This window comes from Macrobrachium rosenbergii, chromosome 28, assembly GCF_040412425.1.
Source record: "Macrobrachium rosenbergii isolate ZJJX-2024 chromosome 28, ASM4041242v1, whole genome shotgun sequence".
Classification (NCBI taxonomy): domain Eukaryota; kingdom Metazoa; phylum Arthropoda; class Malacostraca; order Decapoda; family Palaemonidae; genus Macrobrachium; species Macrobrachium rosenbergii.
Window position 1 is genome coordinate 8,648,443 of NC_089768.1, and position 22,374 is coordinate 8,670,816.

The 22,374-nt window shown below is 37.3% G+C and overlaps 1 protein-coding gene and 1 long non-coding RNA gene across 8 annotated transcripts in view; one reads left to right on the forward strand and one right to left on the reverse strand.

Annotated features, from left to right (window-relative positions):
- Nucleotides 1-18,477, forward strand: part of LOC136854007 (uncharacterized) — a 49,337-nt gene extending 30,860 nt beyond the window's left edge. For all 5 annotated transcript variants that reach the window (XM_067129970.1, XM_067129971.1, XM_067129966.1 and 2 more), the window contains 4 exons: nucleotides 5,549-5,710; nucleotides 12,168-12,256; nucleotides 14,652-14,865; nucleotides 17,415-18,477. In XM_067129970.1, coding sequence (XP_066986071.1) covers nucleotides 5,549-5,710; nucleotides 12,168-12,256; nucleotides 14,652-14,865; nucleotides 17,415-18,407 — 1,458 coding nt within the window. In that variant the 3' untranslated portion in view covers nucleotides 18,408-18,477. The remainder of the gene's footprint in view (nucleotides 1-5,548; nucleotides 5,711-12,167; nucleotides 12,257-14,651; nucleotides 14,866-17,414) is intronic.
- The window catches only part of LOC136854016 (uncharacterized), a 53,918-nt gene continuing 37,289 nt past the window's right edge, over nucleotides 5,746-22,374 (reverse strand). For 2 of the 3 annotated variants that reach the window (XR_010857597.1, XR_010857598.1), the window contains exons 3-6: nucleotides 17,144-17,218; nucleotides 14,331-14,528; nucleotides 7,720-7,845; nucleotides 5,746-7,340 (exon numbers count right to left, since the gene is read on the reverse strand). This is a non-coding gene — a long non-coding RNA (uncharacterized lncRNA). Of the gene's footprint in view, nucleotides 7,341-7,719; nucleotides 7,846-14,330; nucleotides 14,529-17,143; nucleotides 17,219-17,404; nucleotides 17,545-22,374 lie in introns of those variants that run through there. The other variant, XR_010857596.1, reaches the window with a different exon arrangement.

Here is a 22,374-nt window from a genome sequence, read left to right on the forward strand (position 1 = left end):
TACGGGTACCCACCAGCGATGAATGTTGATTAAAGATGATGATGATGAATTATCTGTGCAGTGCGATGAATGACGATGAAGATATGAGTGCACAGCAAAGCAGAGGAGTTACAACTCATCTGAGCATGCCTCTTCACCTTCAGGAGGCGCTTTGGGAGGCACTTCTTCAGTTGATTTGGGAGGCACGACTTCAGGCAGTTGGGGAGGCACTTCTTTGGGCGATTCGAGAGGCACTACTTCAGGCAATTGGGGAGGCACTTCTTCAGGCAATTCGAGAGGCACTACTTTGGGTGATTTGGGAGGCTTTGGAGGGGCCTTCTTCGTCCGTTTGATGAACATGGTGATAGGCAGCTGCTGTCGCTGCTTTTTCATGGTGGTGAGGGTTTGATTATAGGGCTCCCACACTGAATCAAGGATGTTGAAAACTTTAAGGAGCGTTCCACAAAAGGATCCCATGTTGAAACATACTCCTGCGTATCCTTAATCATTCTCTTAATGTGGGACAGACGTTCCAAAGTCAGGCCGCTCTCCTCTTCCTCCTGCTCCTCCCCTGAACCTGGCGTATCTTCTTCCTCACTGGCAGACTTCGTCAGCTCTTCCAAATCCTGGTCCGTCAGGGGGTCAGAGTGAGGATCAATAAGGGTGCCGATTTCATCCTCGGTGATGTCCTCGAAGCCTTCTCCGCCTAGAATCCTCGCCAACTGGGCAGCCTTATTAATGGCCGAATGTTGAATTTCTTCAGGAGAGAAGCCCCTGTAATCATGAACACACACTGGCCACAACTTGTTCCAGCATGCGTTCAGGGTCTCCTTCTTCATGTCATTCAGTGATCGGCTGATGTTGCTCAGACATGTGGCAGTCGTGAATTTACGCCAATATTCTTTTAGTGTAAATTCACTGTCACTGTCTATTGCATTTACAAGGTGATGGAGGGAGTTCCCGGTATAGAGTGCCTTGAAGGCACGGATCACGCCCTGGTCCATAGGCTGGAGGAGAGAGGTGGTGTTGGGAGCGAGGAACTCAAACTGGACTCCCTTGTAAGAAAGATCGAGAGGGTGGCCACCAGCATTATCCATAATCAGCAACACTTTGAACTCCATGGCCAAGTCGTTCAGGTATTGCCTAACTTGAGGGATGAAGCTCTGATGGAACCAGTACTCTGTGAGGACTTTGGTGATCCAGGCCTTAGGGTTATGCATCCAGAACACAGGAAGCAATGCCTTGTTCTTATTCTTGAGGGCCCTGGGGTTTGCAGCCTTGTAAATGAGGCCTGGTTTAAGCATGAAACCAGCTGCATTCCCACACATGATGAGGGTAACCCTATCCTTCTGGGCCTTGAATCTGGAGGCTTTAGCTTCGTCCTTCATAAGGTATGTCCGGGAAGGCATCTTCCAGAACAGGCCAGTCTCATCCATATTAAACACCTGTTCTGGATGGTAGCCCTTCTCCTTGATGATCTTCTTGAAGGCCTCCAGATATTTCGTGGCTGCTTCAATGTCTGCAGATGTTGATTCCCCATGCAGAGTAACAGACTTTAGGTGGAACCGCTTTTGAAATCGGTGGAACCACCCCTTGCTGGCCTGGAAACCTTGAGGCGCTGATGATGGTCCTGCTTTCCCCTTCTTCTTCTGCTGGTTCATCAAAGCCTAAAAATTTTAATTCGCCTTCTTCAACACCTTCCTCTGCCTGTACTACGTCGTCGCCTTCCTTAGCAGTTGATAACTGCTGGTAGAGTTGTTGCCCTTTCTCGCAAATGATGTTGGAGTCGAGGAGCACGTTTTTCTTCCAGCAGTCCTTTATCCAGATTGCCAGAGCAGATTCCATTTTCACAATTGTTTTATCCTGCACTGTTGCAACTGTCTTTGCACTACCGAAGTAGCTCATACTCACAGACTTGCGTATCTCTGCCTCTTTCTTCTTGATATATCTCACTGTGCTCTCATTACACTGAAATGGCGGCCAACCACGGCAAAACTTTTGCCCTCCTTCAACATGTCAAGAAGTTTCACCTTCTCCTCGAGTTTCATAACAGTCTTCTTTCTTTTAGACTCTTTGCCAGAAGGCTTTGAAGGAGCAGGGCGTTTTTTAGGGCCGAATACCGCTGATGCACAAAGATAAAAAATCACAATGGACAGACACACGGTTTCACATGGTAAGATGCTGCGAACGTATACGCACAATCTGAGGAGGATGCTGTGGAGCGGTCTCCCAGAATTCCGTGTTCATGAGTTGGTTGTGAATGTTCAGCCAATCAGTGCCAAGTGAACAGCCAGTGAGTGCCAAGGAAAATGAATGGTGCTTCTGGATTGGCTGCTTTGCAGATGACAGCCAATAGTGTGTCAAGTATCACTCTTCCTGGGTACACAGCGTCCAGCATCGCGATTTCTTTATATTTGCAGGGAGGTGGCTTGGGTGAAGCACTTTTAAGAAAAACAAATATGTTATTGAAATTTTGCTGTTTACGTTAATATATTACAGTACTGTAATATTTGAAAATTAGTAAATCGTTTTTCAACTTACAAAATGTACTTACAGTAGTCATTAATATATATTTAGTACATACATGAAAAAGCTACGTACCGCAGATGTAAACATACGTACCCTGCAGTATTTCTGTTGTCTTACGTATTTTAGATATGCTCTACGTACTACCCGTAGTACTGTACTGTACTGTGTATCATCCTAAAACACTTTTTTTGTATGTAATATTTAAAAATCATCCTACAACAAAACATTTTATAAAATGTACGTACACTATGCGCAGAAGATCAGTGGTAGTATATGTACGCGCAACCGGTAGTACCATGTGTATACCGCAGCGGCAAATTATCGGCAAATGACCCACTATAAACCGTTTTGTTGCTAACTCACGTTTGTGTGTTTTACGTGTACAGTACTATGGCTTACAAATATTTTTTGAAATCGTGCATTAAGATGTCCTCTGAATGCTCTGCTTCTTCTAAGGCCTCTGGCCAATAGCCTACAATTACTGTAATGACTGATGGGAAGAAAGTACTGTAGACATGATTGTTTTGTTAAGGGAGGGCAAAAGTCACGGAGAAGTAGCAGCCCATTACAGCATGACATTAATTGCGGTTGCCTGCATTGAGCATGAACAAGGTAAAATACTCATGCAGCCCTACTGTACCACCTTCATTGCCATGTTCAAATACCTTAACATGACAGCGCCTCCCGCCATACATCGTACTGCACAGCTAATTCATCATCATCATCATCTACAGCATACTGAAATCAACATTCATCACCAGTTACTACCCATATGATTTAACTTTATTATTTATTATTATTAAGGTACCCAGTGTAGTATTACATAATATTATTATTTAATTTCTATTACTATTATATGTACAGTACTGTAGTACAGTATTATTATTGATTTGCTTGATTATTTAATGTTATTATACAATAAATATGAAAATACAGAATATTGCTATATGAAAAAGACAAAAAAATCTGCATCCATGAACATGGAGTTTCCCGCGAATATTTTTATAGATACGTTCCATAGAAAAAACCGCGAATGCGTGAGTTTCTCGCGAAAATTTTTTAGATAGGTTCCATAGAAAAACCCGTGAATGGGTGAGTCTGCAAACCTTGAGAACGTGAATACGGGGGGTTCACTGTAGTAATTATTAATGTCAGCTAATTCTGGAGGTTCGTGCAGAGTGACTTATGATAATTCAGTGTTAATTTAACACAAAGAAAAATTGAATAACAAACATGAATTAGCTTAGCCTACACTATGGTATATCGTATATGGTAGGCTAGCCTACATTGTACTGTACTCTATATTCACATAATATCGTATTATACAAACATCAACATATGAATATGCATCTTTTCCATGGGTCTTTTAAAATGTTATGCTATAAATCACTGTATCCAATAATGTTGTATTTATTCTTATATTGCTTTTGTATTATAAATTGCAATCATAGCAATCAATGTTTTGTTTTGGAAATTGATTATGTGGTAAGTTTATTTTGCTGTATTTAACTCGGTTCAGAGGGCTTTTCTTGCTACTAGTTACCGTAAATGAATCTCTAGATACTTTATTTATATGAGGCAAGGTTATTTTTCGTTATACAAAGTGTTTTTAAGTTGAAATATAACTTAAATATGTCTTGTTGTGAAATTAATTTAGCTATTTTTTTTGTTAATAGATGACGTTGGCTGTTTGGGGGCATGTTTGTTTTGTTTACAAAAAATCAAGATTCCATTTGCTTTTTTCACTTGATTTCATCATAATACGAGCTTTATGTATTTTATCATTTATTGGTGTAAAAATAGCAGTAATATGTGTTCTTTCATGCCCAGTAATTTTGATTAAAATACTTTCTCTCCAGTTTTAATTATGGTCGAGTTTCATCCGTGTTGCCGATGCACGGTAATTTATAGTCATTAGCGGCTTGAACATTGTTTTCTCAGCTTCAGCTACAACTTGCAGCTTAAATTCAGCAGTATATTTCATTGCCAATCTTTTATCCATACTGAATAAGGGCATAATGTAAAAATATATCGGTCCTATTCTACTTAACGTCATATGTGCTATAACTACGGTTATTGTTTACTACCATACGATGGTTGAAATACAAGCAAAATGGCTGTTGTTATCCGATTCGGATATAAGCAAAACAGTAGTTTCTTGTTCGGTTGTTTATGGCTGTACGCATTTACACAAGAGCATAATGTTACTAACAATACTTTTATCATTCTCTTACTTTTTTAACTAGAAGATGGGATAAAGAGATGGAGAAAAAGAAGTTGGTCTATTGTTGTTTGGTTTCTCTCACTGCCTGCACCCGTGTGAAATTTAAAAATATTTTATAAATATTGTTGTATTGGTATTAATTGCTTACCCCATAGCAAATTGAATTATTGTAAGGCGAAGTATCGTAACTCGAGCACTACCTGGGTAGCTGAGTATTTTAATAGTTTTGTCACAAAAAGTGCATTTAGTCATGAAAATTATATGAAAATACAGTAATTAGTGAATATTTCTCAGTCAAAAATACCGCGAATGGGCGAATTTTCAGCAGATACGTATATATGTTCCATAGAGAAATCTGCGAATAGGTGAGTCCGCAAATTGTGAGACCGCAAATATGGGGGTTTACTGTAGTTTCTAACTCGCTCGGCAGCTTAAATTTTGTAATTCTTTCGTATGTGCTTGTACATGTCATCCTCTTTCCATTGATCTCACTATTTTTTGTAACTGGCTATCCTCAGAGTTTGCCCGATCTAGGATGAGTTACCATATACTCAGCCTGGACCATGAGGGTTAATGCTGTTGGATTTATCATTTTAGGTTATATGATTGGTCTTGATGGAGTACAAACTAACCAGTACCTCAGTAGGCTGGATGTACTGTTAAGCCAAGTATATCAGACCTATTTCAGAGATAGCTATCAAAACCTTGTTAGTTATTACCTCTCTTTTTGAAATATAGACAGTTTTCATTATTTTGTTTAAGCATGACAAGTTTTATGCTCCCTTAGAATATTTTTCCTAATTATTAATTTTGCAGGTTTGTGGCAAGGCTTTTCGTCAACATGCCCAACTCCTGAATCATGAAGTACTTCACGTACGTAATGCAGAAGCTCTTCCTCAGTGGCATCAAAAGGCATACTGCACCAAATGTGAGAAGTGGTTTTCTGATAGACAATCTCTCAAAAAACACATGAATACTGTAAGTGGTTATTGTTATTCATGAGATCAGTAATCCATATTTTAATACATACAGTACTATGAACATGTAATTTTTATTCAGACCCAGTACTGATAATAAAGCCATTGTATGCACTCAAATTTGTTCCAGATGCTTCTGTCTCTTGAAACAACGTAAGAAAATGGTAGTCAGATAGTAGTACTATGTACATCAAACACCGGTGTCTGCTTTATTGCTAATTAAGCCATCTTCAGAGGACTGATACAGTGGTAGAAATTCATAATATATTTGCAAGCAGGACAGTACATATGAATATACAAATAGCTGGAAAACACCTGACAGATGTTTATAGCAGGGTCCTAGCCTCATTAGTGAAAATTAAATTTATAAATCCTCTGAGACCCCCAATTCCCTTATCCCTGTCTTTCAAGTACAGTACTCCTCCTTGCATATTTCTTTTGAGATTAATGGATCAAGTTTACACCTGCTATGACTAATGTATGTATGTGTGGACAGATCCTCAGGTCCCAAGCAGCCACACATCATTCATGCCACCTGATCCAGGAACTGCAAGAAATATCTGAGTTAGAAGGTGGGGACTTGCATCAATAGTCAGTGTTGTAATAGCTTGTATGAAAAATTAATCACCTAAGTATTAATAGATTTTGTCATCTATTGTTCTGAGATATGGGCAAGTCTAGACCTCTGGGGATGAAGGCTGCAATGGAGTTCTCAACCTAGTAATTAAATGTTTTGGCTCACCCAGTTGGAGGGTTTAAATCTCTCTGCAAAAACTGTGAATCATGGAAACATGTTCTTAACCTCTTTGACTCTGTGATACATAAAACTGGATCACATCACTGTGCAACATCTGGTATTTCTTAAAGTCCTGCTTGTATGAAATGAAATTGGCTGGCTATTTATTGAGCTTAATAGTTCCTCTTTGATCATGCATTCCATGATCCCTCTCAATTAGAGATTGCTTTGATAGTTATATGGCATCACCATGTAATGGTTTTGTTATGTGTTGAAGCTAAGATGAGAAAGTTTTCAAACTTGGAGAGTTTTCAAACTTGGAGAGTTTCCTTTCCCCTAGCTTGAATTTAAATCTCTTTGTACTCTCTCATTTTCATATTTTATCAGGTTTTCCCCATGTTGCTTCCATCCTCTCAAACTGATACATTTTAATTCAGCTGTGGTATTTTATCCCAGATACACCTTGAAATATTTTTACTCAAATTAATTTTGCTTCCCTGCATCTTGCAGTCCAGCCTGTCTAGCTCCATTTTTTCATGGTCTTGATTATCAAGAAAGGGTACCATTTCTGGAATTAGAGTTCACTTTCGAAACCAGTTAAGGGAGCAGTGTTGGTCTTGTCAACCATCTTATGATAATTTGATGCAAGAGGTATCAATATGCTAGTCATATTGATATCCCTTAGGACTGGCCCACGGATTCCAGTATGGTAAAAAATAGCAAATCATGATGAGGATGTAAATCCAAAGACATGATAAATATTGAATTTAATAAGTTACATTACAAGTCTTGTTAAATGCCATTTCTCTACCCTGAGAAGATATCACCCATGGTATCCTGGTGTGTGTGGACTGTTGCCTCTCCACCAAAATTCATTTCACCATACATAAAGGACCTGCAGTTAAGAAAATAGCTCTTGAAATAACCAATTTATAGTGGGAAAATAATATTAAATTTAATGTTAATAGCAAAAAATTCAACTAGCCTCATGAAAGAACTAGCTTTGTGTAATTACGTATATTTTGTAAATGAAAATTTGTAATTATGTAAAGAATAAATTTAATTATTTAGGAAAATTTCTTAAATGGAACGAAATATTAATGGTTTGTATACAACAGGCATAAGTTGAATGGTAATTATAATAATGATCGAGTCCTTTACTTTAATTTTTATCGACATGCTTGCGAACATGATTTAGGTCAGAGTATGCACAAATCAATCAAAGGAACAGAACAATCTTATTGAACCTGCATAAAAACTCTCAAGTGACTTACGTTCCGTGAGATGCTGGTCTTCAAAACACTATATAGGCAAGATGATAATGCCGAAGTTTCATGGGTCGTCTTCCTCAGCCCTCAAAATTTCTCCTCTCAGCCTTGGTGGAATTTACTGCTCCATGCCTACACGAAACTTTCCAAAATATAAAATCTCCAGAAAATCTAGGCAGGGTTGATAAAACACTGCTCTCGACTGGACTGTGGTGGACTGCTAAACAGAAAACTCCCAGGCAGAATCGTAAAACATGTTTAACTGCCAAACTTAGTTTCAAGAGATATCCAAACTCAATAGTAAATTTCATAAATTACCCTATTACCATCAAACCATTGCCTACACATAGTTCAAACCATCATCAAAGTAAACAAAGGATTTTTTATTGTATTCTTGAATACAAATTAAAAAAAAATAAAAAATGTATAAAGGTTTTTCTTTGCACCCCACACCAGGGGTTCTACATTTAATTTTTTGTTAAATATAGAACTTTGGAAGATCTATAAAATTTACTGAGGTTTCTTTTATATCCAGAGACAGACCAGTATCTTGGGACAGGAATTTTGGTATTCTGTCCAGCTTGCCTGCCAAAGTGATTAAGAATGGGGATGATTGCTTTCATGTAATGCTCTCAGTTCCATCATTAGATGTATCTACACTCACTTTTCGGTTACAGGATGTAGTACTTTTACACTTTGGTGTGTACATGACTGATTGACTTTGCTTTTCAGAATCATGCTTCGTGTCCCTTATATATTGCTGTTCTGTGGCAAGGGCATCGTTGATGGTACTCAATTTCTTTACGGAATTGACCAAATGGCACGAACTGTGTATCCCTTTTGGGGAACTTGCAGCAAACATTGTATCCCTTTTGGGGGAACTTGCAGCAAACATTGTATCCCTTTTGGGGGAGCTTGCTGCAGACTGTGTATCCCTTTAGGGGTACAGGTCAATAAAAACTCAATTTCCTTACAGAACTGATCAAATGTCACAAACTGTGTATCCATTTTGGGGGAGCTTGCTGCAAACTGTGTATCCCTTTTGGGGGTACAGGTCAGTAAAGTCTCAATTTCCTTACAGAACTGATCAAATGCCGCAAACTGTGTATCCCCTTTTTTAGGGGAGCTTGCCGCAAACTGTCTATCCCTTTTGGGGGAGCTTGCCATAAACTGTGTATCCCTTTTGGGGGAGCTTGCCATAAACTGTGTATCCCTTCTGGGGGAGCTTGCCATAAACTGTGTATCCCTTTTGGGGGAGCTTGTGCAATCTAACTGAGCTTCAGCAACTAAACTGTAACTGCCTGTTAATCAAGGGGGAGAAGTCCTGGGCAAGTTACTATACCCTTCCAAAAAAGTAAACATTTCACTCTGAGTTAGGTGGATCCCAGTACAGTGTCCCTTTTGGGGGAAAGATCCTATTCAGCAATGATAGCTGCATGGGAATAAAATTCCTTCTAGGAGGTTTCTCCCATGGCTAGCTTATGTCCCTGAGCCTTCTGTGTTCAGCAGGGCCATTTCGATTGCAATGTTCAGTTCATATTTTTTAATAAAAATGTGAACTCCATGTAAAGAGTCCTCTACTTCCTCCACAGGGTTAACCTGGGGGGTATTGGTGACTGATGTTAATGGGTTTTGGCTCAAACATTGATGTTGTTAAGAGGATGGGTTAAATATCTGCTGCCGGAGTTCTGCTGAAAAGATAATCTCCCCCTTCCTCACCCCTACTGAACCCTAGGCCCCATTGAGACAGCTTAAAAGGAGCTGTTTCGTCCTTAAAACTTGCTGCCAGGAGCATACTACAGATCTCGCCCAAATCTGGCGACCAAGCAAATTTTCCTTGTTTTTTTACAAGGACTATGCTCATGGCAGGTGGTATGGGCGGTACCCACTGGCAAAAAGTGAACCGAGCAGTTTGCTATGGAACACTTGAACTGAGGATCCTGCCTAATGGCAGCCTTGTAGTGATACAAAGCAAGCTGTTATTAGAAGCTCGTTAGTATTAATTGTTTTTAAGTGAAGGACACTTCTGTAGTTTCTCATATAGTCAGTATTAATTGTTTTTAAGTGAAGGACACTTCTGTAGTTCCTCATATAGTTTCCATATTACAGGTTAATTTGATTACAATTGTGCAGTTTTAATACATTTAATTAAATATCTATGTTAAACCTTCTAAGGTTTAGGTTAGTTTTCATACCTGTACATGACTGTATTACTTATACACTGTTAGTCCTTTTGCAGTGGCCAAGTGAAATTTTTAATTCCAATTGTCATGCCAGACTAACTGCTATGAACTAATTTGTTTGACTAACCCAAACTACTGTTTTATGTAGCTTAGGGTAATGATTCTAGTACAATCTACGTTAAGCTAAGAATAGAGGATTTCTTAGAAGGTTCTTGCTTAACCTATTCTAGGCTTATTTACAACTTAAAAGATATAAACTTTACAGAAAGTAATTCTCTTATCTGTTTTTCTATTTTATGTGGCCGAGACTACCTTTTCATCTGATATTCGGCCATCATTGTTTTAGGCTTATAGTAGGATATTCCTTATAAGGGGTTCCTACTTAATACGGTTAGGCTACTGCCTGTTCTACTGTAGATTTATATCACCTTTAAGGATATAGGCTACACAAGACCCTACTAGCTTGTAACCTTACAGATATGCTACCGAGTCATAACAAGCTAGGTTATTGTATTTAGGCTAGGATACTGTTTATGTATAATCCTAGGCTTATTTGTTCTTTCTTAACCTAGTATAGGGTATTGCCTAATCCAGATTATTATAAAAACAGAAAACTTACTAATATGTAACCTTATAATTGTTCAACTATTTGTCTAACCCAGTTTGTTGTTTATATCCAATCCTATGCTATTTGGTTTACTATATAAAACAGTAATCACTAATGTGTAACCTCATAACCAGGTTATAACTTACTCTAATCTAGGCTACTGCCTAATCTGGATTATTTAATTCACACTTAAAGTGTATGGGTTACATAAACAAAACACAATTAGCCTACCTTAGTATGTAGCCTTAAGGCTAGGTTACCATCTCATCCAGCACAGATTACGATTTCATCTAGTCCTAATTACATGGTCTAGGCTAACAATTTAGTCCAAAAATGGGATGTTTCATGAAAAGTTACCACTTAACTTGATATAAGGTAATGCCTAGGCTAGTCCTGGATTATTTAGCTCATGCTTAAGTGCACAGGCTTATATAAAAGGGAAAAAATTTATACTAATATGTAGCCTCATTGTTAGGCTATCAATTGACTTTGCCCAGATATTGTTATTATCTGATCCTAGGGTCCTCAGTCTGAGCTAGGCCACTTAGGGTACGTAATCCAAGGACATAGGCTACAGACAACATCCACTTTTAATCTAGTCTGAATTATTCTCACTTACTGCCTAGATTATTGTAGACATTGTATAATCTGAAAGGATTTTCCATATTAATAATAAGTTGTGGAACATTTCTTTTATTTAAAACATTTAGTTAGAATTTAAAACAATTGTATTTTATGAAACTAGGTAGCAATCAATGCTTTACGAAACTAGGTAGGCTAGCGATCATTGAGCCGGGTTCCGGCTTTAACACAAATTACGTAAATTCCAGAAGCTTAAAACTTTTAACTGTTTGTTAATATTGAGCACTTATCTTGCTATTTTTGATGTTTCCATAATCCTCAATACTAAAACGGAGAAAAAAAGTATAATTTTTTCGGAGCGCTGGTAACGATGTGAACCATTCGCTTTAGACCAAACAGAGAGTAATGGCTCCTTGGTCTTTTAACAGCCTGGTTGTAAACAAGAGGGCAGATGCGCATACGCAACAGCCACTTCCCTTTCTTGCAGGTTCTTGTGACGTTGGAAAAACTGGGTTCAGCTTCGCTGAAGATAGGGAAAGTACCCTCTTATCTTTGAGTCCATTGTATACTCCATCATGTGTTATAATGTTAATCATTATGACACAAAACCTGGCCAAAAGACCAACTAGAAGAGAATTCTTTGATATTAATTTGGTCACCATGGAGCTACGCTATCAAAAAACCTCTCTAAAATGTAAGAAAGGAAGGATTTGACTCAAGATATTCCATTTAGGAATGAGCTTTCATACATTTAGTAAATGAAAGCTGTAAATAAAGTAAAATTATTATATGTAAACAAGTGTGAAAAGGTAATTACACCAGATCAGAAGTTCGCCAGGTATTTAGATAGTGACAGACATCTAGCGTCACAGTCTGTCACCAGAGACCTGGTAGAGCCTGGATGTTTACTCAGCTAGGTGGAGCTGAAAGTTTTCTACTTCTTTATAGGAGTATTTGTGAGTTTTCATGAATGCACAAGAGGTTTTGTAAAGTAATAGGTTTGTTTTGAAACAAAAATGTCACACAGTTGATATAAGAAGGCATGTCATCCAGTTGCATTATGACGGGTTTTGTCTTTACAGATTCACTTAAAGGTTAAAGTTAAGCGCCACAGCTGTCCACATTGTCCTTACAAATGTACGAGGAAATATGATCTGGGAATACATATAAGGTAATTGTGTTACTTTATAATTTTATATATTTTTAGTTATTTACCTGTAATAATTTTGCTCTTGGCAATTCATATGCTTTGCATGATTGACCTCCCTTTCATTTTTGTACCCCCACATCTTTATGAAATTTTAATTCCATGTTAATATCAAAGAGTTGCTGTTATCTGAAAGTAACTGGTTAAGTCTTTGGAAAGTGTTGAAGCTGTATGTTGTCTGTATAGAATTTTTATAGAAAATAATGAAGAAAGATAGCAGTGTTGTATGATGAGACACAACTCATGGAGATTATCCATCTAGAATTTTGGTTCCATACACAATTTTTTTGTGTGAACTTTTGCCTTTGTTAAATATTTATAATATAAATTGAGAGATGAATTTCCATAAGACTTCTGTTATCATAAATGGGTTACTCTGCACTTTACATATTCCATGTTAAAAGATTGAAGTATGCACTGTATATAGCATATTATACAGTACTATATAAGAATACTGGAGTAACATTGAAGAAATAGGAGGCTCTGTTGAAGATACTGTGATACAGCATTGTGCACAGTACAGTGTAGTTTTCATATAGTTATGAAGTTCATCAGTAAATATACATACACATAATAATAATAATAATAGTAACAGTAATAATAATGTGCTTACAAAAATAAAGTTTATTAAAGAAAATTTCATGCATACTAATCAATTTGTTTAAAATTTATTTGAGAATTTGAAGGTTTGAAACTTGTTTGTGGTGAAACAGTTCTGGTTTACTTTTCGTGAGCATATAAACAATATTAAATTATTATGGTACAGGTATCTTAAAATGCAAAAACAAGATTATAGTTAGAATGACATATTGAATTTAAAAGAACAGAAATTTCATTTTTGTAAATAATAAAATACTTTATGCACTATAATAAAGTGTGGAAGTTTCCTTGATTTTTGTGATTTATTACAATTGCAAAACTTATGTCTTGTGTGACTGTCCAAAATATAATCAACAGCGAGTATCAACCTTTGGAAATAAATCGATGGGGGAAATTTTGTCGGAATCCTATACATTTTCAGTCATCCCAATTTTAATATTCATGAAGAAGTGTAACTTGATAGGCAAAATATAAAACCAAGTAAATAATGAAAATACAGAAGCCCATAGGGCGTTTAATGAAAAGAAAAAAAAAAAAATTACTCTAATTTATTCTGAATTTTAATTTTTTGGAAATTTTATTTTATTCTTTTTAATCTTTTTTATATGTATGGAAATGAGCAGATGTATTTATCATATACATGTGTTTCAGTGTAAAAGCATGTTCATTATGCAGTTTTTTCTTTTAAACTTCATTTTCATTTATTCACCATCATGCGAATGACCTATCTGGTCCCAGTTCTAAGCCTGTGGTCTAAACCTGGTATTTCATCCTAATCCTTTGAGCCAGCCCTGTGAGAGCTGATAGTCAGCTCAGTGGTCTGGTTAAACTGATTTTTAATAATAATATGCAGAAATATGTGAAATTGGGTAGTTGATTGGAATCAACAGAGAAATGGAATGAGGGCCTTGACTTTTTGCCTAGTTAGAGCCATGAAATATATCTTGTATGACATTTTCTCATAATGAGGGTTAATGTTTGTTCTCAGTTGCTGGCTTGCCTGAGACTGAAGTATAAAAAATACCATCTTCTGGTAGGAGGTAGTAATTGTGAAGATGCTTCTGCATTCTGGGCATCCAAAGCTAAAGTTAGGGGTCATGAAACTTGGGCTGTTTCCAGCTCTCTGGTTTTCAGCAGAATATGGATGTTGATGCAGTTATCAGTGTTGTCTGCTTGCAGCCATCATCTATATTAGTTTGGTTCTGTTTGAGAAATTTGACTCATAAATTACTAAAAACTTATACCACAGCAACTAAGGGGACAGTGAAATACATATTAAGTTTATCAGTTTAACGGAACTCCTCACCCTCATAGACCACATACTGTACCTTTTACGAGAAAGCTTTATGAACTGTGTATGCTGTATTCTGTTTGAAGAGCCAGAAAAGTACAATCTATGACTTTACTAACAAGGTTTCAATTAGTTCATGTTACTCACCTCAGCACCTGGTTTCATGTATCTTTTACAACAAGAGGCCTTCCCAAATAAATAGCTTCTCTGGCAGTTGTAAACTGATGAGGTGGTGTAAAACAAGACAGGGAGAGACTTTCACCTCCTTGGGTGCTGAGTTACCCAAATGCATACCTAGTCAGGTGAAAGTGTTTTTCTTTTGGACTGTGTCTGTTGAATGGTTTGCTGAAAAAAAATATTTTGTACAAATTTTACAACCTTTAGTGATATTTAACACATAAAATCTTAAGAATACATTACTTTCATAATTCAGTTTTATTTTCATTAAATTTCTGCATGCCTTTTCAGGAAGCATACACGGGAAAAACCACATCAGTGTGAGTTGTGTGGGCATTGGTATCGAGATCCAACTACTGTACGCCGTCACAAATGGGTGCACTTTCTCACTAAACCCTTCAAATGTCCCCATGTAACTTGCCAGTATGAAAGTTCACACATCCTTCATTTCAAAAAGCACATTAATAAATACCATCGGAAAGAAAGCTTTTTATACAAATGTCAGGTAAGGAAGTTCAACATTTAGTCCCTGTTATTTAAATTTTTTAGATTTCCAGGTTTTGTTGCAAAATTAAAAGTTGCATAAGGTAATGAAGGTTTTTTGAAGAGTAACAGTTAATCGTTAGGTGTGAGGTGAATAACCATACAGTATACAGAATTAAAAAATAAATATTCTTTTATTATTGGGTGGTGGTGTACTAAGTGATGCTACACCTCTGTGACCTTCACTCTAATACAAAGGAACAATTATTCATCTTACCTATTCCTTTACAATCATTCCCGCATCCAGACATAATTTAAACACTATTGTCCGCCACTGTCATGCTTTTAACTGCCATACCACAGCATTTCACATGTATTATCCTCAGTTGCTGGTGTCTTTTCTTCATCCTTGTAATTGTCCCCTTACATTGTCAACAGTCACTTCCTTAAGCATTCTCAAATTGGCCTCCTTGACAGAGCCTCTCTTGTCAGGCTTTGTCTAGTAATGTGCTTAGTTCATTATGACAACTTTTTTGATTACAAACTTGTTAATCAAACATACATAGTAGTGTGTTGGTATAGACACATCAATCCAGTTGTAGCAGAAAAGTCAGATGGTTCTTGTAAGTTGGCATATTTACATAAGATCCCTTAAGTCTCAGGTAGCTAACTTTGTATCTGCAACTGGTGAACAACTTCAGTGATTCCCAGACCTTTAGAACTGTTTTGGATTATCTAATACCTTTCCAGTTTTCATTTAATTACTTTAATTTTTCCTTGTTATGGTGATAACATAAATTGCTTAATTTTAGTAAACATCACTTGCTGATTCTTCACTGGATTGGAGGTAGTTTCTGAAGTGTTGTAATTTTTTATTACTTACATTCCCCAGCACTGAGCTTGTAGGTCGTATTGGCTTTTTCTTAGCTTTGTGATAATGTAATTATCTTATTTTTCCCACTATTTGAAGTGTCTAACAAGTGACTGTTGCAGTTAGCTGAGTAGCAGCCCATCATAAAAAGCCCCAGGTGGGGGCTTTTTATGATGGGCTACCAAATTTATTGTTAACCCAGGGAAGCAATCTGTACCAGGCCAAGTGGCCAGTTTTTTGTCACTTATAATGAGCTCTGATCCACTCATTGCTTCTACTCCACTAGTAGTGGTCTCCCTACTTTTCCTGCATAGATTCAGGATGTTCTGTGTCTTGGCCATCAAAGGCTATCATTTCTCCCTCTTGCAGGTGTTGAGAACAGGGGCACAGACTTAGGTATCTCGTGAGGTGGTATATGCTTTGCACGGTGGCAGTCAACATACGGATCTTGACAAGAACAACTATCCTCTGTGTGTATTGAGCTGTCTATAGATATCTCCATTAATTTTTGACTGAATCTGTCACCAAAGGATACGTTTCTTCTGTGGCTCGATTCTTTATTTGCTGAGCGTAAGTCTTGATCTCTCGTCTCTCAGATTGTACCATTGTTGAATGGAAAATTTCACCGACTTCATGCTCTTACTTTCCATAAAGTACACACTGAGAGCCTCTGCAACAGATTTCTTTGGGAAATTCAGTTCCTAAATGTTCCAGATTGAAAATGGGGAGAGAATTAACTTTAATTTGCCATAGATATGTCACAATCAACCTATTTCATCACCTGGACAGCAGAAGTGTGGAAGAACAAAGAACCGGTTTCATGCTCAGTTGTGGCTATGACGATATATCCGTTAACTGAGTCGGGTGGTACTCATACCAATTTGAGGGTAAAATTCAATTTAAGCCTCCAAGTTAATATTATGAGCCATAATTTTTTTTTAGATGGATCCATTCCCATATATTTTAGAGGTAATGTGGTGATTCCTCCATCAGGTAGATTTATCATAGAGGAATTTAGCTCAGATATTTAAACTTTTACTTCTTTAGCTTGAAGGACAGGGTCTTCAACATGTAAAGACTCGACATCACATTGGCCTTTTTTGTTCACCCTCTTGTGAACAACTCATTCCTGCAGGGCCGAGACTCTTGCCTCTTCACCTAACCACGGAGGTATTTGTCATGCATCACTTGTCGGACCCTCAAGTTATGACTTAATCCTACTAATGAAGTTCCATTTCATTAATGAACAGAATGCCTTTACTAGAACAAAACATTCCCAACTACATAACTACTCAGGGTAATGTAAGTTGTTGGGTTTTGTGTTTCACCAAATAGATATTTTCAAGCCAAAATTAATTTTTTAAATACATACCTATTAGTTTTACAAGATGTACCACAGACCACTCATTACCTGTGTTCTTGTCCCTACCTGCCTTAATCTCTTGGGCTGCTGCTATTTCTGGTAGACAGTGTCTTGGAATCAAGCGTGATGCACGATTAGGCTCTGTAAAAGTAATTGCATATGATGAAACAGTGTTTATTATATAGAATTTCTCTAAAATGAGACATTATCTTATAATTTGTTTTGCGCTGCATGTTTTCTTTTCTATACTGTATTGTGTTTGACAGCTTTGTCATTGACTATTTGTGTGGCTCTAGATCATTGTTTACATTCCTGAAATGACCTTACCTTTTTCCAGACATGTTCATTGGAAGTTGCAGACCTTCAGAAATATGCACGTCACGTGACAATTCATGAAGATCAGCTCTTTAAGGAGGCAATGGAGAAACGAGCCAACAGTGCTGCATTACCAAGTACTTCTGTTCAACTTGATGGTGTAGCTGTAAGACTGCCAGTACAATCACTTGTTACAGGAGAAGCAGATAATATAAATATTAAGATAGAAGCTGTGGATGATGGAGATCACATGAAAAGTGTTGGTATAGAGAACAGTAATGCAGGACATGCATTACCAGATGATAAACAGAAAGCCTTTGTGTTTGAAGCAGGTGTTATTCAAAACATAGATTGTCATAACTCAGAATCCCTGAATGATCATTCTGGAAGACAGGCTTTGACCTTGAAGTTACCAACCAGTATGTCTGTGACCATGGGCAATACAGCTATTAAAGCTGAGGCTGTTGACAATGAACATGTAAGCAGAATAAATTTTATAAAGGAAGAAACTGTGGATACACTTGCCAGTATCAGTTCAGATGCTCTTGTTTTTGAATCAACAGATAATGCCAGGGATATTAGCTCCCACAACTCGCAAGTTTTTACTATTAATGTAGATAACATGGAGTCAGCAGACAGTTTTTTGAAGAGAACGGGTAACTGTAACCTAGTAAGCTATAATCTTCAAAAGACAGCAGAGACCAGGTTTGATGAGGTAATAGAAGAAGACCTGTTGGAAGGCAGTCCTCATGAATCTTCAGTGCTTGATGTTGTTCAAAAAGGTGGTCACTTGGAACCTAAGATAATAAGAGACCGAAGACAGGATGATATTGTGCTAAATGTTATTGAAAGCAGTGACAGAACGCCGATCCTAGGTGTTGAAGAAAATCAAGCTCTTATGACCCTGTCGCAAGTGATGTCGGATGATGGTCATCAGTATATCATTGGTATTTCTCCAGAGGAAATTGCAGAAAGCCAGGAAAATATTTTTTCTATAGGACAGAGTGGCCATTAATGAGGAGACTCATTTCATCAATCTTTGTGTATGTCACAAAGCCATGTAAAAGTAAAGAACCTCAAAGGAACATTTTGCGTCTGATTTTTCATTTCCTGCCAAGTTATTATAGTTCATTTTTTTTTTTTAAAGAATGCAAAATATAAATTTTATAGTCAATACAGTGCCTTTCACACAAATGGAGCTTCATTCTGAATGGTTTCAGTCCAGCTTGACATTATGTTTTTTATAATGCTTAATGAATTTGATAACAGATTTGTCTATTTGAATAATAATTTTTCACTTAATACACTTCATAGTTTAGTATGTCAATGTTTATGTAACTCAATCTTTGAACTTTTACCTGGTATTAATAATTAGAATGGGTGTCCTATACTTTCAATCACCTGTCTCAGATTGCCTGAAATGCATTACAAAGTTATTTATTAAGATTCCTCCATTGTCTCATATCCTGAATTCACATTTTTTTTTGTTTTGTATTGCTACAGTATTACCCCATCTCCATTATTTGACATGCTGTATGTATACAATACAGTACTGATATTTATAAATATTCTTGATAAAACTAGGGAGCCCAGTGCAGGAAAATTTGTGAAAGTATATTAGTCCTGCTATTGAAACTGACTCATGAAAATTTAATTTACTGTATAGTATAAAATATTTTTATTTGCAAAAATAATTGTAAGCTAAATCGTCTTCAGTCACAAAAAGGGCAGGATAAAGTTAGATGTTTTGAAAACTTAAATCTTGTTAGCGATAAACTTTATCAATTATCTGTTTTATGATGCTTATATTGTGAAAGTACTGTACACTCACTTGGTGCCTTGACTTGTTAGTTAGAAGCAACATGCCTTCATAGTTAAATTCAACCTTATTTGAATTTAGTCAGAAGCCTTGTTAATTTTTTTTATTGATGTAGTTAACAGTTAAACAAAAGTCTTTTGGGAACAAACAGTGAGTGTAACAATTACTGGTATTGAAAATTACCAGGGTTATAAATGGGTGTTTTTATCAGATGTTTCAAAGTATTTCATGGTTTGAATGATACTCAAAATCTATGCCTAGGTTGTAGTGAAACCTGTGGAAATGTGGATGTCTTAGGACAGTTGTCTATCCATCAGCAAGAAGAAAAAATCCAAAGCACTTCTTGCTCAGCCAGAAAGGGCTTTTATGGTTACTTTGAGATAAGCCATCATTTGTCCAGGAATTTCTCCCTTACTGCAGATGGAGGAAATGCGTATACCTCCATGCTGTCTCAGGGATGCGTGAATACATCCACTTTTCAGGCTGTCAAACTAGGTAGAGCTGTAAATTACACAGCAACCTCTTTTTGCTAATTGCTACTGGCAAATCCACCATTGAGGCTCTCCTTAGTTGCCACAATATCTTACATATGTTGAGAATGACTGACTATTCTTAAGACAGAATCTTGTTGTCCTGTTGCTGAGGCTATTCATTTGAATATTTTTCTTCTGGTCACACTGTTCACTTCATGTTCCTTGGCCCAAGCAAAAACCCACATGGCCAGATGACATAATCTCTCTGACTTCTGTTAAACATTATGCTAGATGCATGCCATTCATTGGCTTTCAGTGCCAGAAGTACTGCTATCACTTCTAGGTAATTTATGTCTTACAAGTACCAGATACCTGTCACTTTGTGGGGTTATTTGACAATAGGAGAATTTCTGGAGCTGGAAGGACTAGTTCTACACTTTTGTTAGGTTGCTTGTATCCAGCCACTACCACTGTAGATCTACTCAATTCTGCACAAAATTCTATCCTTGCAAAGAATTAGATTCTGTACTCTGTTGGTTGAACCAAGCTTCCATTGTTTTCATCTTTCATGTCAAGATAGATGGCCCTTGTAATCTGATTTAGGGCCAATTTCTATCACGTGATCTATAAGCCTAGATATCGCCTCAACATTATCCATTCCTGTGTGCCCAGATTTTGACTTGTGCTAAATCCCTGGCAAAAACCATAAGTGCAGAAGCCAATACAAAACAGAGGATTGAATCAGGACACTGTTTTTCTCATAAAAAAAAGCAAAAACTTGGAGTTTGGGTGTGCAAGAAATTGGAAATATGCATTCTTAAGTTGACAGATGCAAAGGAGTCTCCTCTGAATGGATTAGTAGACTGAAGCCACAGTATTCATCTAGAAATGAGTCAGATTTGAGATTGATGATGGGACGCTAGCCTCAGGTCAATCTTTGAACAATAAAGATGCAGCTACAAAAACCAGGGGTATTGTTTGTTGCCTTCTCTAATGTTCCTTTCTCCTTAGTCAGATACACCTTTTTGCCTATTTTCTACCACTTGAAATATTGCAATCTTCACTTTGTACAGGTGAACATTGAAAGACCTTGAGGCTAAAGGGGCTTGTCTTGCTAAAGAGGGCTTGTCTCCACAAAGACCCAAATTCTCCCCCAATAGACTTGATAGGTATGGAAGGTCTTGGTTGTTGTCATATGTGGAAAGATGACAGGGTTGCCTGATGAGAGAACTCCCTTATCTGATGACTGAAGCTGGCTAGAATATCTTTTAGGGGAAGCACTTCAAATAATAATAATAATAATAATAATAATCTTTCAAGGATGAAGGGCTCCTGTAATTTAAGGATATGGGGCTCTGATCTTGAAAGCCAAGTGGCTCCCATCTTCTGAAACTTAGGGAATCATGTCCTTTGCAGCTGAGCTCCTTGGTACCTTGACAAGTAATTGGCTTAAAAAAGTACGTTGTATGGGTCGTTCGTAGATAATGCATCAACTCCTTGGAAAATGAATTGCTGGGGTCCTTTGAAGCTAAGCAGCTCAGACCTTGTGTATAGAAATAGTCTGGGTTCTTGGTGGATGAATGCCTTGATAATTGTCAAGATAAATGGCTTTGATCACTTTGCAAAGAGCCTCTACCTATTTGAAGATGAATGGCTAGCTGTACTAATGGAACAATGAATCAAGTATGCAAAGCAATCTGTAGGTGAGGTAGAGTCTGGGGATAGCACACACTAACCTGTAATATCCCAAGATTTTTCAGTGGGGAGCTCGGAGGAATTTTGATTAAATTATTGCTATAAACCATCAGAAATGATGAAATTTAATTAGTATAATGCTTTACTTCTCTTTATAAGCTAGAAATTGTCCTCACAAGACTCGGACAATATAGCATTGTCATACTTTCTTAAATTGAGGACACAACAAAATTATTATATTCTCTGATTTTAGATGAATACATGAGTAGCATACATAAAACTAAAATGTTCTTTTTAAAACCTAACATGCATTATCCATATACCCTGTAGGGGGGGTAGGGCCGTTAGTGCACCTCATGTGGTGCATTGTAGGGATTACTTAAGGCTCTTTGCAGCATGCCTTCGGACCCTAGCTGCAACCCCTTTCGTTCCTTTTACTGTACCTCCTTTCATATTCTCTTTCTTCCATCTTACTTTTGTCCTCTCCTAACAATTGCTTCATATTGCAACTGCAAGGTTTTCCTCCTGTTACACCTTTCAAGCCATACTGTCAATTTTCTGTTTCAGCGCTGAATGACCTCATAGGTCCCAGTGCTTGGCCTTGGCCTAAATTCAATATTCAGTTCAGCATTATCCCGTAAAGACGTCAGACGTCTCTTCCTTTCCCATCAATAATGATCATGTATTGCATCTGTCAACACAGTGAGAATCTCATGTATATATTTTTACTGTATGTAGAATTTCCTGGCCTTTTCGTCAATATATATTTTATCACTGTACGTACATCATGTCTCTTATTATTGCTATTTGATTGACTTTTAACAAACAAATTGCTCTCACTCAGTGTATGGGTCATGGCAATCGAAGGTTAGGCACTTCATTTCCGTCTGCACGCTGCTATGTACACCTGTGCCCAGGTAAATAAATTAGTCAGTACCCAGTTCTGTCTCTTTGACCTCACAACTGGTGACCTGAGGAGCGATGGTAAACATGGC